Source organism: Hippocampus zosterae, chromosome 9 (genome assembly GCF_025434085.1).
Source record: "Hippocampus zosterae strain Florida chromosome 9, ASM2543408v3, whole genome shotgun sequence".
NCBI lineage: Eukaryota > Metazoa > Chordata > Actinopteri > Syngnathiformes > Syngnathidae > Hippocampus > Hippocampus zosterae.
Genome location: NC_067459.1, coordinates 21,301,025 through 21,315,606, shown reverse-complemented (window position 1 = coordinate 21,315,606; position 14,582 = coordinate 21,301,025). Strand labels below are relative to the sequence as shown.

Below are 14,582 nucleotides of genomic sequence, written 5' to 3'. Positions count from 1 at the left end.
GCACTTATTCCATATCCTACTTGTGTGCTCCGTTGTCTGCCAACTATAGGACGCTCTTTGCACTAGGTCTCCGTTGCCTTCCGCTACTCTGTGGCATTTCTGCACACTAGTAGAGTGACTAGGTCGAACTAGGAGAACAAACAGGGTGCACTAGTAGGCCAACAAGTACGCACTAATAGAACAAGGGAACACTAACTGAAGTGACTAGGAGGCACTAGGCAAGGGCCCACTTGAAGAAACGACTAGCAGGGACTAGTAGAAGGATACCCCACACAAGTCTAGAAACAAGGGGGTATTAGTGATGTTTTCCCCACTACTGTATAACATTTGAGTGCACTAGTAGAAACAACTCGAGCATCTTGGCAGAAGAGGGTGCACTATGCACTTGGGGGGCCATATTCTTCTATTAGCACTTTTTTTTTCCCTCCAAAGGTGCGACGATTCTCCCGTCCACACGTGTGACACACCCACCATGCCCAAGCTGCGTGAAATCCTGAACTGAATCGAAAAGCAAATAAAAGTGAAATGTGAATCATAATTCGTATCGATTTTGGAAATCTGAATCGATACCCAGCCCTACTATTCATTCATTCATTCATCTTCCAAACCGCTTGATCCTCACTAGGGTCGCGGGGGGTGCTGGAGCCTATCCCAGCTGTCTCCGGGCAGTAGGCGGGGTACACCCTGAATCGGTTGCCAGCCAATCGCAGGGCACACAGAGACGAACAACCATTCGCACTCACACTCACACCTAGGGACAATTTAGAGTGTTCAATCAGCCTGCCACGCATGTTTTTGGAATGTGGGAGGAAACCGGAGCACCCGGAGAAAACCCACGCAGGCCCGGGGAGAACATGCAAACTCCACACAGGGAGGCCGGAGCTGGAATCGAACCCGGTACCTCTGCACTGTGAAGCCGACGTGCTAACCACTGGACTACCGGGCCGCCCAGCCCTACTAGTAGAAGTCAAACATCTTGCTAGTGGCCTTTTTTTTTTTTTTCACGACAATGCTTTCCACTACTGTACAGTATAACATTTCAGGGCAATAGTAGACATGACTATTGTGCAATAGTTGGACAACTCAAGTGTACAATGCACTAGTCGACTAATACCACTAGTCCACTAATACCTTCCATGACTGAATTACATTTCTGGGCGCGAGTAGAATGTTTAGGGTGCAGTCGTACAATGACTACTGCTGTGTGTCACAGGTGAGGCAGAACTTGTTCTAGTTGACAATTGCATCATACTAGTTCTGCTTGTGAAGTGCTACGTGTTAATGAGTAAAATTTTTTTAATGTCAGTAGTAAAATGCATTTGTCAACTAGTGCACGGTTTTTGCCTCATTAGTCACAGGTAGTTCTACTGGTGTGCTGAATTGTCTTACGAGTTAAGACGGAGCTTACGACAGTATGGACAAATGAGCGCACTAGTAGGATAGGTAATGAATGCTCGTCCAGGGCACATGTACAGTTGGCTTCCAAGTTGTATTGCCAACGCCATAAGTGAAGCTCCTTCTTGACCTCTCGTGCTGCAGTTGTTGTGCGATCACAGATGTATTGTGGGAAACGGAGGCGGTGATCACGGAAATCAGACCAGCATCATGTGACTGAACTTTTCATTTCATTCCTCTTTGCAGATGTGATTTTCTACTTTTATAGCCGTCGGACTCAGCGGCAGTATTTTTGCGTTTTTGTTGAAACAAACACAGACTGTGAAATTTGACCTTTTTAAACCTGCGAGGATTCAACGCTATGTGCCAGGAAGTGATGTCACAGGCTGAGCCGAATGTAAACGCGTAACGTAACTTCATACTCGCCATTTACATCCAACAAGCATTTCCGTTGATGTGAAACTTTCACTTGGTATGATTTGCACTAGAAAATAAACTTGAACTGAAGGCTGATTGCTGACTTGCTTTTTTTCCTCTTTGCAACACAACACATATGGCTCTTATCAACTACTGTAGTTGCATTATTCATCAACTTAGTACATGACAGTACGTTGAAGCCTTGTGCTCAAGATGGCACTTTCCGAGAACGAGACAAGAAGGAGACTTTGTAAGTCCATTGAGACCTTCAAAATCCATTTAAAAAAACAAGACAATAGCCTGCTGTCTGGAATAGTTTTTTTTTGTCATTGAAATGGCATATGACAGTCAAAAGTCTTTCAATGCAGTCATCTCAAATCACAACAATTATTTTCTTACAACTAAAGAAAAAACGGTTAAGATGAGAAAACCATTATTAGTCTCACAATAGAGAAATTCCCAATTCACAGCAGCAAAGTTATGGAAGGAAGAAGTAGAAGAACAAAATGGGAGCTGCTGTAAAGGCAGCCACTCTCGCGGTGCACATCTTGTATTTCAAAATGTAAGATTTGACATAAACTACAGTCTAAGTGTGTGCCATGTCATCGGTGTAGTTTTCCCAGTCTTGTTTTTTTCAATACAAAATGTAGTTACGTAGTTAGACGTTACGTACAGAGTATGAGTACTTAAGCCACCTCTGTACCTAAGCATTGGGGACCTTTGGGCCCAGTGCAATAGAAATAAAAGGAAACGAAGTTGAATGTGAACGAGTTGGCGTCTGAATCCGAGAATGTTTGGTGGATATGTTAAAAAAATAACTCAAGAACATTTTGTCTTCTTCTTACGTAACAAGCCAGCAGCTGCTCGGCTCGTGGAACACTGCGACGCTCCCTGCCTCCCCCACCCGCTTTTTTTCGCCTGTCATTGTCAGACGTTCCCTTGACTTTTCTGATGAAATCCTCTGGTCGCCGAACGGAAACGAATAACGCGGTTGGAGGCCAAACTTCTGCCCTGAAACTCAATATTAAGGCTTCAACTGGGAGTTTTGGACTTGTAGACGACACCAGAATCCATTTTTGTGACGTCCAGTGTTTTTGTCCCTTTCTTTTTCGGAGGAATTTTGGCCATTGGGGAGCTGCTAACTGAGCTAAAATAAGCTAAGCTAACACGAACGGACCGGTACGCTCCGCTCGACGTCCGGAGACGAGCAGCATGGCTTGGATGCGGTCTTGCCAGGTCCCCGGTGTTCCTCGTGCGCCCCTCGCTAGCGCATCGTTGTGCAGAACGAAGCCGAAGGAGCAGCGACCGCCGAACGGCCAGAGCGCCGCCGCCGACCTCGGCCGCGTTGCGGTCCGACTTCCCCGAGTGCCCGCCAATCCTCACGGTCGCTGTGCTGCTCACCAGTCCGAGTAAGCGGGATGTCTCCAGAATGGACACTCTCCCATTGCGGAAACTTTTAGTGGCAAGTGAAGTCAAACGTGGACTCGATAGCTGTCCGTGCGACGTCACAGCTGTCACATTACCAACTTCTGGAAACTGACCACTTTTTAGTGTTGTGTTTGTGTGTGTGTGTGTGTGTATGAAAATTCTACTAAAGCATTTGGTCACTTTTTCCTTGGAGGGTAAAACATGTTCAAAAATGTCAGTAGCGAGGGTGGACTACCAGGCGGGCGAAGCCTGGCCACCTCAGCCGGCCTGCGCGGATCCTCTGCCGGCCTCGCTGCTCAGGAAAGCTCGTGGCTCAGCTTGCTCTCGGTGCTGTCCAGGCCCGCATTGTCCTTCGTCTCCAAATATCTTCCGGGCCTCGGTGGCGGCGGAGGCGGCGCCACCTCCGGCTCGAAGTGGCAGCCCAGCGGGGCACGTGTAGATGTGGCCCAAGACCAGAAAGAACTTGGCGCACCCACTTGGTCTTGGCTCAGCGATAGCGAGCAGTCTCTGTGCCAATTAGGAATTAAACCTGGCCAGAACTCCGAGGCGTCTTCCTCTGGTACCTTTTTCGCTTGGGACGCACAGAGCTCCTGGAAGGACGGGATGAGGGGCGGGTGGGGAGGCTTATGGGGGGGAGAGCCACTATCCTTTGATTTGTCCCACGCTGGCCTGCGATCAGTCCATGAGGACTTTTGTGCCCCGCAAAGCTCAAAGTTGACAAAAGAGCAACGTTGTATTTTGGTCTCTGGCAACCTATGTTCCGAAAGCGCTGGAGCGACAGTCCACAAAGAGGAAGCGTTGGTCAATACAGGCCCGGATGGCGTCCAGAACTGCGGTGTGGTGGCGACCGACCAGGACAACGGCTACTACAGCCTGGAGGAGGAACACGGCCTCAAGTGTCACACGTGCCGCTCTGCCGGTGCGCTCTGCAACGTGCACGTCAATCAGACGGACGCGCCAGGTCACACCATACTGGACAGACTCCCTGATCGCATGGCCGACAAGATTGAGGCGGGTCGGGTGTCTGAGGAAGGCCCACCTGACGAGATGATGGCAGAGTGTCACACAACTGCAGATGGGATGGGTCACACCTGCCAGTCAGTCGCGGCGCCCTGCGACATGCACGTACAGCCCACGAATTGGACGGATTCGCAAGGTGACGTGACTGAGGACAGCCCGCCCGACGATGCGACGGTCGATAAGATGGAGGGGAGTCATGAGACTCGGATGGCGGTGCCGCAGTGTCGTAACGTCGGGATCGCCTTCATCATGGGCTGCCCGTGCAGCGACGACGACAGCCAGTCAGACACGGACTTTACCCACGATGATGGCTTCGATAGCTCAGGCTCGTCTGACCTCTCGTCCGACTGGTCTTCGTCTGATGAAGATGAGGAAGGTGGTGGTGACGAGGAGACGGCACGTTTGCTGGCGTCATTGTGTCGCCATGATGACCCGTACAACCCTCAACACTTCAGTGCCCGGCTCCACACGGGCTGCGCCGCTCCCCACCCCGTTCCTGTTGCTACTACTGCCACTGTGTCGCCCTCCTTGCTCCCCTTGGGTCAGGATGCGTGGGATGATTCTGGCGGCGAAGCAGACGATCCAGAAAGCCTCCTCCTGCTGGCATCGTTGACCCCTTCTGACCCGTACAGTTTGCTCAACTTCCAGGCTCCGCTCAGCACAGGGAAAGCGCAGTCTACGCCCCCGAGGGCCACGGAGCTGCCCGCCGCTGACAGGATGGACGGCGGCTTCACACGAACTTTCGCCTCAGCCAAAAAGGTACACTTTTATTTTGTTATCCAAGCTCACTTCCTGAGAGAGCATGACTTCCTTCTTGTTTCCACTTCACCAGGGAAAGGTGTCATGTGATGTTTTAGGAACGATGACCACTTAGTTTTTTTTTTTTTTTTTACACTTTGTAGAACTTTTACTTCCTCGTCAAGAATTTATATTATTTTGTAGTGCCACCTCCTGTGTCTGATGTACTTTATTCATGATTTGAGTCTCACTGGGTTAAACGTTCCCGTGTTATTCAGGTTCGTTTCAGTGACGTGGTGGAGGAGTTCTTCATCGCGTCGGGCTCTGACGCGGCCGAAAAGGAAGACCGTCGTGGACCATGGGAGGAGGTGGCGCGCGACCGAGGCCGTTTCCTGCGGCGCTGCCAGGAGGCGGAGCTTACCCTGGCTTACTGCCTGCAGCCCGAGCATCGGCGCCGGGCATACTGCCGCATCAACGGGCACGAAGCTGACTCGGCTCCAAGCGTGAGCTGCTGCGACAACAGCCTCACCCCTGCGCCGGCCACATCTGACTGACGAGCTCTAACCTGTGATGCCAAACGAAACTAGTGTTGTTTTTTTTTAAACCCCCCCCCATGAACTGTGTTCGATTGGAAGCCAAAGAGTGCTCATGTGACAACTGGTCACATGCCAAGAGTATTGAGACACTTTTGACATACATGCAACATCCATGGAGCAAGCATTTTCCATGTGATTTGAGGCACACACACACACACACAAAGTATGTATTAATACTGGAAGTCTAATTTCAATGACTGGAAATTGAGTTGATCAGCCGAGCAGCATTGAGACGTTTGATTGGTTCTTTGGACAAGAAGTCAAGAAAGACTCAAATGTGGGGAGTATTTTCAACACAAATGCTTCTGTTGTATTTTTGTAAGGCGTGGTCACTGGGTGGGGTCACTTCCTGCTGCTGTTTGCTCACCTGATCAATAAACAGGTGAACTGCTTGACTGCTTGGTGGTCAGTCTTCAACTGGGATTGGCTGCTCATCCTCAAATGTATCAGCCAATAGGAGGAGAATAATTATGTTTTGGGGTGAATGGAGCATTGTTTAAAATTGCCTTAGTTTTATTTTTAGAAGTTTAGTTTTTTTTATGTGAAGGTTTTTTTAATCACATTTTAAAATTTGCATTTTTAAGGGATTACTTTTTTGTCATTTTCGTGAGTAAACAGTTAATATTCAGTCTATAATGAATTTGATAACCTGATATACCTTTAAAACGCATTTTGCCACCAGGTGTCGACTGAAAATGACGTCAGAGTTGCTCAGGTCTCGGGTAACCACAAATAATGAGGTACGTATCAGGAGTGTCGATCATTTTTATGGTCGGTCCCTTGCAGGAGAATCCTCAACGCTACACACACTTCCTGTCATCCATTCAGCAGTTCACACACACGTGGACTTTGTTCATGTACACTCAGGATCTTCGCGTGCACAGTCTGCACTCATGGAAAAAAATGGGCAGGCCACTTCCGTTTCTTGTTCATTTCAAATGCCTGTCACAACGTTTTGGATAACTATGACATGAAAAAATAGGTCCTAAGAGCTGAATTGAAGAATTGGTATGTCGTTTTTCCATGTATATGTACTTGATAAGAAAACACAAAATGACTTCAAAATAAGTTTTTATGGCGTCGCACTGGCGAAACACTACTTTTCCTGTTAATCCCAAAGTACACGCTTCCTACTAGCCGGCAGTCCAATGGACCCTTTTGTAGCGAAGAGAAACATTTTGGTCTTCATCTTGCGCTCCATTTGGGTCCGAGAAACCAGATAGCGTCCACTAAGTACAGAACAGTGCAGGCGACAGCGACACCACGTGGTCATCGACATGATCACGCTGTGTGTGTATGTGTTGTGGTCATGTCAAGCATCCGCCTGTCCAACCAAGATCCGTGAGAAGAGAGAACGAGATCAAATGCCAACGAATTTTTATGAGAGAAGATTGTTTTGTGTTCGGATGAGAATACATTTATTGACTGGCAGGGGGCCGGGCTGTGACTCAGCCAATCAGTTGGCAGTACCACCCAACTGTGTCGTCTGATTGGTGCAATTTTTTGTCGTCCTTCGTTGTATAAATAAAGAGGAGCCGTACGTCAGCTGTTTGGAGGCGGTACCGGACGGTTAAGTGGGTGTTGCCGCTGATGTTGCCGCTACTGCGTCACTCTTGTGCTCGTGCTGTTGCTGAAAGCATGCTTAGAGTGACAACAGCAGTAACGACAGCAGCAGCTGCGGCGGCGGCCAGACGGCCCTCATGGCGCGGGTGAGTTTACTCGTGCCCCGTACAGGCAAGCGAGAAGCAGCATAAGTTGACGGCCAGACAAAAACAATTCGACTCGGTCACCTCGGCTGGAAGTCATCCAGCTAACGCTAATGCTAACAACTGATTGGGGCACGAGATGCGAGAAGCCCCGCCCATAATGTGGCTTCGTGCGAACATGGCAGTCAACATGGTTAACCTCGCCGTTTATTTCAGTCTTTATTCTGCGTGTATGCTCGCGTGCGCGTGTCTACGATGTCTGTCTGCCTTCTCGGTCTGTCCGTCCACCTGTTTTTGTGACTGAGTGTTTTGCCAAGGTCCAAGAGTGCTTAGCACCTGAGTTAATTAAACTAAGTAAACTTAATTAACTAACTAAACTGAATTAAAACTAAGATAGTATGAGTGTGCGCGTGTCTGTGCGCGCGCGTGCGCTGTTGCATCACGTCCACTCTTTGACATAAGTTAATGTTCCACATTTCACTCACAGACACACAAGAAACCGGGTGAGACGCTCCAGCGAAGAAGCGGTCTTGCATCTTTCGGCAGTAAACATTTTGTGTCATCACAATTATTTTTGGGCCATTGCAGTTCAGCAAGATTCTTCTGCTGTTTTTGGCTGGCTTGAAGTCATGCAGCTGCAGAATCTCCAGAATGAGGTTGAGGTCAGGACCTTGACCGGGCCATTCTGGACACATCTTCCGAATTGCCGATTAGAGTGACTGTCTCATTCCGACAGTTGTCGTCTTTTGAGTTTGAACTGTGTGATGGGAGGTCTCCACTTGCTGCGCAAAATGTCTTTACAGGAAACTTGTGGATTAATTTTCCAGTTGATGATCGCAAGTTGTCCAGGCCCTTATGTAGCAAAGCACCTCATCCTCTGATGTTCTCACTGTCATGATTCACAGTTGGGATAATATTTTGACATCGAGTGCGCTGCTGTTTTTCCTCCATGCGTGATGGCCGTGCTGTGTTTCCCTGTTGTTTGCTGACCTTCAGCTGTGTTTGACGGGCAAGTTAATAAGTTAAACAGTACATGAAGTCACTGTTGACGCCTGGAGAAATGTGCACTTTTTTCAAACACCTTCAGACATCATTATTATCATTAAGTTAGCCTATCTGGGTTTTTTGTTTGCTGAAATTGCTTAAACAAACCAGCGCTTTTACTCGGTCGTACCAAAGTGTGTTTTATTTTTCATTGTTTGCTCTTTTACATACTAAAAATACAGAATTAAAACATGTCGGAGCTATGTTCAAGAGTCATGGAAAAAGTTACATTAACAATCATGTTATTAAATAACCAAGCTTACATTGCGGTTTTCCAAATAGTGCTTGGGACGTTGTATCGGTCTGTCGTGGTGAAGAAGGAGCTGATCCAAAGGGCGAAGCTCTCAATTTACCGGTCGATCTACGTTCCAACCCTCATCTATGGTCACGAGCTATGGGTCGTGACCGAAAGAACGAGATCCCGGATACAAGCGGGCGAAATGAGTTTTCTCCGCAGGGTGTCAGGGCACTCCCTTAGAGATAAGGTGAGAAGCTCGGTCATCCGGGAGGGGCTCCGAGTCGAGCCGCTTCTCCTCCACATCGAGAGGAGCCAGATGAGGTGGCTTGGGCATCTGATTCGGATGCCTCCTGAACGCCTCCCTGGTGAGGTGTTCCGGGCATGTCCCACCGGGAGGAGACCCCGAGGAAGACCCAGGACATGCTGGAGAGACTATGTCACCCATCTGGCCTGGGAACGCCTCGGGATCCCCCGGGGAGAGCTGGAAGAAGTAGCTAGGGAGAGGGAAGTCTGGGCTTCCCTGCTAAAGCTGTTGCCCCTGCGACCCGGCCCCGGATAAGCGGTAGAAGATGGATGGATGCTTCAGCAAGTTCAGAGGTTCATCTTGTTGGGCCCCATTTTCAGTTGCAAGACAATCGTTCATTTGCGGGTCTCGACTTCTTCTTTGCAGATTACGGATAACTCCGATTTGGCGCACGCAATTACGCAGTTGCGCCTCAAAAGGACATGCGGCTTTGTGCAAAGCTGCTCACCTAAATTTCCCCATTGTGGGACGAATAAAGGATATCTTATCTTATCTAACAGTTTTCAGGTGTTTGTTTTAATTAGGCATCGGTGGATTCTAGTCAAGGAGCAGAAAACATTTGTAACAAACATGCGGAATGCGAATAATGAATCAATAAGACGCTATTGTGCCCATGAGCCTCAGGTCAACACGCGAGTGAGCGTTGTTGTTCCACATTCAAATGCGCCATGTAACCTGTGGGCAGAAAAGTGGGAATCGAGCTGCAGTGTGAGTTTAAGCCAAACTTGTATTGTGCTTTCAGTTTGAAGGGTTCAGCCTGCTGCGCCAGCGTGTCGGTGAGGAATGAGCCCGTCCTCGATTTCAAAAGCGGGAGTCCCGAAAGACAACAGCTCCTGCAGGTCTGCTTTTTTTTTTTTGCCGGCCCTTCTGCACGCAAGAATGCAATGTCATGTCTCTCTTTTTTTTTTTCTGTGTGCACGCCTGATCAGGCACTGGAGCAGGTGAAGTCGAGCACGGAGGAGATTCCGTGCGTGGTCGGCGATGAACACATTTGGACCGCTGATATCCGATACCAACTGTCTGTGAGTCCACGCCTTGTAATCTGTTACTTGTGGAATCATTTCTTGAGCTCTCGCATCTTTTCTCTTTTCAAGCCCTTCAACCACGCACACAAAGTCTCCAAGTTCTGCTATGCCGACAAGGTGACAATCTTGCGCCGCTGGTTCTCAATCGGCAAATGACCAGGACTCATTCACCCCCCTGTTGTGCCGCGCATCCGAAAAGTGGATATGAATATCGATTGCCTGCTTGCAGGACCTTATCCACAAAGCCATTGCGGCGTCGGTGGCAGCCCGACGCGAGTGGGACCTGAAACCCGTCCAGGACCGAGCGGCGGTCCTTTTCAAGGCGGCGGACGTCATCAGCGGGGCCAAACGAGGCGAAGTACTCGCTAAGACCATGATTGGACAGGTGAGCGACTCACATTAGCTTTAGCCGCCGCCGCTAAGATGTTAAGAACCCGGCTCTGCTGCGGGCGGGCTCCCAGGGCAAAACGGTAATCCAGGCGGAGATCGACGCCGCCGCCGAGCTCATCGACTTCTTCCGCTTCAACGCCAAACACGCCGTGGAGCTGGAGGCGGCTCAACCGATGGACGCCGAGGGCAGCACCAACACCGCCATCTACCGTGGCCTTGAGGTAACGCGTGAGCGCTTCATTCCCTCCTTTTTCATCCAGGAGCGTCAACACAACCCCCCACCCACCCAATTTTACCATCAGGGCTTCGTGGCCGCCGTGGCTCCTTTCAACTTCACCGCCATTGGCGGGAATTTGGCAGCAACGCCGGCGGTGATGGTGAGTGAGACGGGGGGGGGGGAAAGGTTTTCCTGGCGCGCACTTTGCAAAAGAGTCACTTGTGCAACGTGCGTGGCGTTCAGGGTAACGTGGTCCTGTGGAAACCCAGCGACACGGCCATGTCGGCGAGCTACGCCGTCTACCGGATCCTGCGCGAGTCTGGCCTCCCGCCCAACATCATCCAGTTCCTGCCGGCCGACGGTCCCGTCTTTGGAGACGCCGTGACATCCTCCGAGCACCTGGCAGGAATCAATTTCACTGGCAGTGTCCCGTAAGTGATTCTGGCTGGCGGCCCGGTAGTCCAGTGGTTAGCACGTCGGCTTCACAGTGCAGAGGTACCGGGTTCGATTCCAGCTCCGGCCTCCCTGTGTGGAGTTTGCATGTTCTCGCCGGTCCTGCGTGGGTTTTCTCCGGGTGCTCCGGTTTCCTCCCACATTCCAAAAACATGCGTGGCAGGCTGATTGAACACTCTAAATTGTCCCTAGGTGTGAGTGTGGGCGTAGATGGTTGTTCGTTTCTGTGTGCCCTGCGATTGGCTGGCAACCGATTCAGGGTGTCCCCCGCCTACTGCCCGGAGACAGCTGGGATAAGCTCCAGCACCCCCCGCGACCCTAGTGAGGTTCAAGCGGTTCGGAAGATGAATGAATGAATGTCCCGAAAGCACTTTGTTCAATTCAGCTGAGTCAGCTTTCCAATGTTTTTTTTTTGTGACTAAATTTTGTCCTGGTTTTCCTTCATCTGATTGATCTCGATTACCCCCCCCCCCCAAAAAAAAAGTCCCATGCGACCATTTTTTTCTTCTTTGCACGCAGGACCTTCAAGCACCTGTGGAAGCAGGTGGCCCACAACCTGGACATGTACAAGACCTTCCCCAGGCTGGCCGGAGGTGAGGACCGACCGACCGCCCGCAAGCTAGCGGCGGCAGCGGAACTCTTCCGTCTCACCTCTTCCTCCTTGTCCCGTCAAGAGTGCGGCGGCAAGAATTTCCACTTTGTGCACAAATCCGCCAACGTGCGCAGCGTGGTGAACGGAACGGTGCGCTCGGCCTTCGAGTACGGGGGCCAGAAGTGTTCGGCCTGCTCCAGGATGTACGTGCCCGCCGGCCTGTGGCCCGACGTCAAGCGGCAGCTGCTCGACGCCGTCAAGCAAATACGCGTGGGAGATGTCAGTTCCTCTTCTTCATTTTCACCTCTCCTCAAAGCTTCTCCGGCAGGGTTCGGGGTGACTAAAGTATGGCCCCCACCCAGCATTTCCGTTTCCATTTTTTTTCCCAATTCGCAAAGTTATCGGAAGGCACTTGACATAGAGAGAGAGCCTTCATACGTGAATTGCAGTTCGTATACATGAAAATGTACGCTTACTTGTATTTCTGAAAGCGATCAATATGACATTAGTAACATGCAACTTTAGCAACCTTGCTATGAAAATGATGTTCGCTGATAGGAAGTAGAATCCTGACATGCCAAGCATGTTGTGGTGCGTTTCTTTTACAAGCCCCGTGCCCGAGGAAAAACAACTAAACGGAGACAAAAGTCGCAACTTTGATCTTGCACTTGTGGCCACACTCTGGCGGCCTCGTGCTGACCTCCGATCTCGTCCGTTGCGTCAAGAAACAAATGATTGACACCTCGTTCGGCATGCCTTCTGACTCTGATTGGGTGTTCCGGATTCTCTGGGTCTTGTAGACACTTGAGACTTTTTTTTTTAAACGGCTTTGTCATATTTCTACCACCGTACTTTCAAGTCTTTGTAACCATAATAATCAAATATTTAATAAATGGGGGTGGGGGAGTTTATTTGTGGCAGGCAGGGACGGGTGAATTGTTAATTCTTCTTTTTCAAAAACAAACGTTTGAATCATTCTTAGGCGGCCCGGTAGCCCAGTGGTTAGCACGTCGGCTTCACAGTGCAGAGGTACCGGGTTCGATTCCAGCTCCGGCCTCCCTGTGTGGAGTTTGCATGTTCTCCCCGGGCCTGCGTGGGTTTTCTCCGGGTGCTCCGGTTTCCTCCCACATTCCAAAAACATGCGTGGCAGGCTGATTGAACACTCTAAATTGTCCCTAGGTGTGAGTGTGAGCATGGATGGTTGTTCGTCTCTGTGTGCCCTGCGATTGGCTGGCAACTGATTCAGGGTTTCCCCCGCCTACTGCCCGAAGACAGTTGGGATGGGCTCCAGCACCCCCCGCGACCCTAGTGAGGATCAAACGGTTCGGAAGATGAATGAATGAATCATTCTTATGCCTGCGTAAAAATGAAACATGGCTTGTTCTTGTCTTTCAGCCCGTGGAAGACTTTGGCGCCTTCTTCTCGGCCGTCATCGACGACAAGGTGGGGCCTTCCTGTTCGCACGCACGCCTGCGCGCACACGCCGACGCACGCGCTGACGTCTTGCCGTGAATTTTGACAGTCATTCAGCCGTATCAAGAAGTATTTGGATGAGGCCAAATCATCCCCCGAGCTGGAGGTTATTGCTGGGGGCAACTGCGATGACTCCAAGGGGTACTTCGTGGAGCCCACCATCATCACCACTAAAGACCCCCAACATCCCATCATGGCCCAGGTCACATGCGTTACTTCCCTCTGTCCGCTCGACTTTTGCTCTTTGTGTTGTGAGACAGCCTTGCGTCACTCATCGCGGTTGTAACTGTCGCGATTAATTTTTTTTTTCAGTTTGCAAAATTGCAAGTTGAAGAGTTGTAATGAAATGAAAGCAGACATCCTCCCTCCATCCATTTTCTGATCCGCTTGATCCTCACAAAGGTTACAGGGGCTGCTGGACCCTATCCATGCTCTGACTTTGTGTCGGGGGCGATCGCTGCGTTTGTCTTTCAGGAGATTTTCGGTCCGGTTCTGTCTGTGTACGTCTATCCGGATGATGACTACAAGGACGTTCTCAGTTTGGTGGACCGTACGTCCCCTTACGCGCTTACCGGCGCCGTCTTCGCTCTGGACAGGTAAGACTGCGCCTGCCTGGGGGCGGGGCCAAACGCCGACGTGCGATACGTGGCCTGTTGCCTTTTGATTGGTGTCAGGTGACCTTTTTTTTTCAGGAGCGTGGTGGACGAGGCGTCCAAAATCCTGAGGAATGCCGCAGGGAATTTTTACATCAACGACAAGTCGACGGGCTCCGTTGTGGCGCAACAGCCGTTTGGGGGCGCAAGAGCGTCAGGTCAGAACTGACACAGAGACAGTGGCGCCTTGACATACAGATAGGTTTTTGTACATTCCAGCGTCTAATCTGGAGGTGCACCACAATAGAGGAAGGGGAAATCAACTTTTTTTTTTTTTTTTGCGTTTGTCAGGCACCAACGACAAACCGGGTGGCCCACACTACGTCCTCCGCTGGACATCTCCGCAGGTCGTCAAGGAAACGCACGTCCCACTCACACAGTGGAAGTATCCCTACATGGCATAAGGGGGGAGTGCCTCTGCTGCCGTCCAATTGCACGAAGCCGTCCAGCGTACCCCGGCCCACTTTGTACTGAACTCTGCTGTCAATGGAGCGACAACTGCGTGACGTGTTTCAAGAGGAAAATCGACGGCTTTTTATAAATATTTTTATAAATCTACCTGCAAATCAGTTCAAAATCAATTGATATTAATATATGTAATAAGGGAATTGTGAGTGTTGAAGACCTGGCATGTTTTTTTTCTTCTAACAAACACTGTGAAGTTATGAAACCGTTTAGTTTTGACTGAAAAATAAAAATAATGTGACAGATCACACCTTCTACTCAGGGTTGTTGTTAGCTTTATTTATTTTAAAAAAATCTACATGCAACAAAACGCTCCAACTGGGGATACCAGTGGGCCAAGCAGTCCAGATGGAAACTATTCAAGTATGACATGCTGATTGCTTGAGACTATGGGATGCGTTCGGAAATGAATGGAAGGGGCATCCATT

At 50.0% G+C, this 14,582-nt stretch overlaps 3 protein-coding genes across 3 annotated transcripts in view; 2 read left to right on the top strand and 1 right to left on the bottom strand.

The window, feature by feature from the left end:
- The window catches only part of tsen2 (TSEN2 tRNA splicing endonuclease subunit), a 122,338-nt gene that overhangs the window by 48,489 nt on the left and 59,267 nt on the right, over positions 1–14,582 (bottom strand). The gene's annotated exons all lie outside the window — the stretch shown is intronic.
- Positions 2,712–5,986, top strand: LOC127607605 (protein phosphatase 1 regulatory subunit 15B). The gene is made up of 2 exons (XM_052076087.1): positions 2,712–5,019; positions 5,277–5,986. Exons 1-2 carry the CDS (start codon positions 3,442–3,444, stop codon positions 5,550–5,552), a joined length of 1,854 nt encoding a protein of 617 aa, XP_051932047.1. The 5' UTR covers positions 2,712–3,441; the 3' UTR covers positions 5,553–5,986.
- aldh4a1 (aldehyde dehydrogenase 4 family, member A1) lies at positions 7,132–14,413 on the top strand. Its single transcript, XM_052076092.1, has 15 exons — positions 7,132–7,303; positions 9,629–9,725; positions 9,816–9,908; positions 9,981–10,028; positions 10,141–10,296; positions 10,373–10,522; positions 10,604–10,678; positions 10,762–10,949; positions 11,491–11,564; positions 11,646–11,842; positions 12,959–13,006; positions 13,086–13,238; positions 13,511–13,632; positions 13,729–13,847; positions 13,981–14,413. The coding sequence occupies exons 1-15, from the start codon at positions 7,185–7,187 to the stop codon at positions 14,091–14,093; spliced, it is 1,752 nt and encodes a 583-aa protein (XP_051932052.1). The 5' UTR covers positions 7,132–7,184; the 3' UTR covers positions 14,094–14,413.

Excerpts from the sequence above, each read along its gene's own strand:
- LOC127607605 (XM_052076087.1), top strand. The coding sequence starts at position 3,442 with ATGTTCAAAAATGTCAGTAGCGAGGGTGGACTACCAGGCGGGCGAAGC. Across the intron at positions 5,020-5,276 it reads CTTTCGCCTCAGCCAAAAAG|GTTCGTTTCAGTGACGTGGT; the intron begins GTACACTTTTAT and ends CGTGTTATTCAG.
- aldh4a1 (XM_052076092.1), top strand. The coding sequence starts at position 7,185 with ATGTTGCCGCTACTGCGTCACTCTTGTGCTCGTGCTGTTGCTGAAAGC. Across the intron at positions 10,679-10,761 it reads CAGCAACGCCGGCGGTGATG|GGTAACGTGGTCCTGTGGAA; the intron begins GTGAGTGAGACG and ends CGTGGCGTTCAG. Across the intron at positions 13,239-13,510 it reads AACATCCCATCATGGCCCAG|GAGATTTTCGGTCCGGTTCT; the intron begins GTCACATGCGTT and ends TTTGTCTTTCAG.